This window comes from Neopelma chrysocephalum, unplaced genomic scaffold (assembly GCF_003984885.1).
Source record: "Neopelma chrysocephalum unplaced genomic scaffold, ASM398488v2 Primary Assembly neopelma1_264, whole genome shotgun sequence".
NCBI lineage: Eukaryota > Metazoa > Chordata > Aves > Passeriformes > Pipridae > Neopelma > Neopelma chrysocephalum.
In genome coordinates this window covers 14,050-14,643 of record NW_020897926.1, presented here as the reverse complement: position 1 = coordinate 14,643, position 594 = coordinate 14,050, and the positions used below count along the sequence as shown (strand labels likewise).

At 59.8% G+C, this 594-nt stretch overlaps 1 protein-coding gene across 1 annotated transcript in view; it reads left to right on the top strand.

The window, feature by feature from the left end:
* The window catches only part of LOC113977828 (keratin, type II cytoskeletal 80-like), an 11,404-nt gene that overhangs the window by 7,958 nt on the left and 2,852 nt on the right, over nucleotides 1-594 (top strand). The window contains exon 7 of the mRNA XM_027704280.1: nucleotides 6-54. Within this exon, the coding sequence (XP_027560081.1) occupies nucleotides 6-54 (49 nt within the window). The remainder of the gene's footprint in view (nucleotides 1-5; nucleotides 55-594) is intronic.

The window sequence follows — 594 nt, the reverse complement described above, 5'->3', positions numbered from 1 at the left end:
AACAGGGATAAAACATCCAAACTGCGCTCGGGAATCGTGTCCCAGTGGAGCCAAGTGGGAATTGGGATGGGAATGGGGGATGGAAAACATCCACATCCAAACTGCACTCAGGAATCGTGTCCCAGGTGGGAAGGGGGGGGTTGGGGACGACAAACATCCAAGTGTGTCCTGGGACTGGGGACAACTGTCCAGGAGCATCCTGGGATGGGGGACAACCCTCCAGGTGTGGGATTCCCTCTCATCTCCCATTCTCATTCCCATTCCTGACTCTCCAGTGCCTGTTCCTGGAGGAGCACCTCCAGGAGGTGGGCGAGCAGGGGGACACGGCCCTCGGGGTGTCCTGTGACATTCCCATTCCCACTCCCATTCCCAGTGCCTGTTCCTGGAGGAGCACATCCGAGAGGTGGCCAAGCAGGGGGACATGGCCCTTGGGGTGTCCTGTGACATTCCCATTCCCATTCCCAGTGCCTGTTCCTGGAGGAGCACATCCAGGAGGCGGACGAGCAGGGGGACACAGCCCTGGGGGTGTCCTGTGACATTCCCATTCCCATTCCCAGTGCCTGTTCCTGGAGGAGCACATCCAGGAGGCGGACG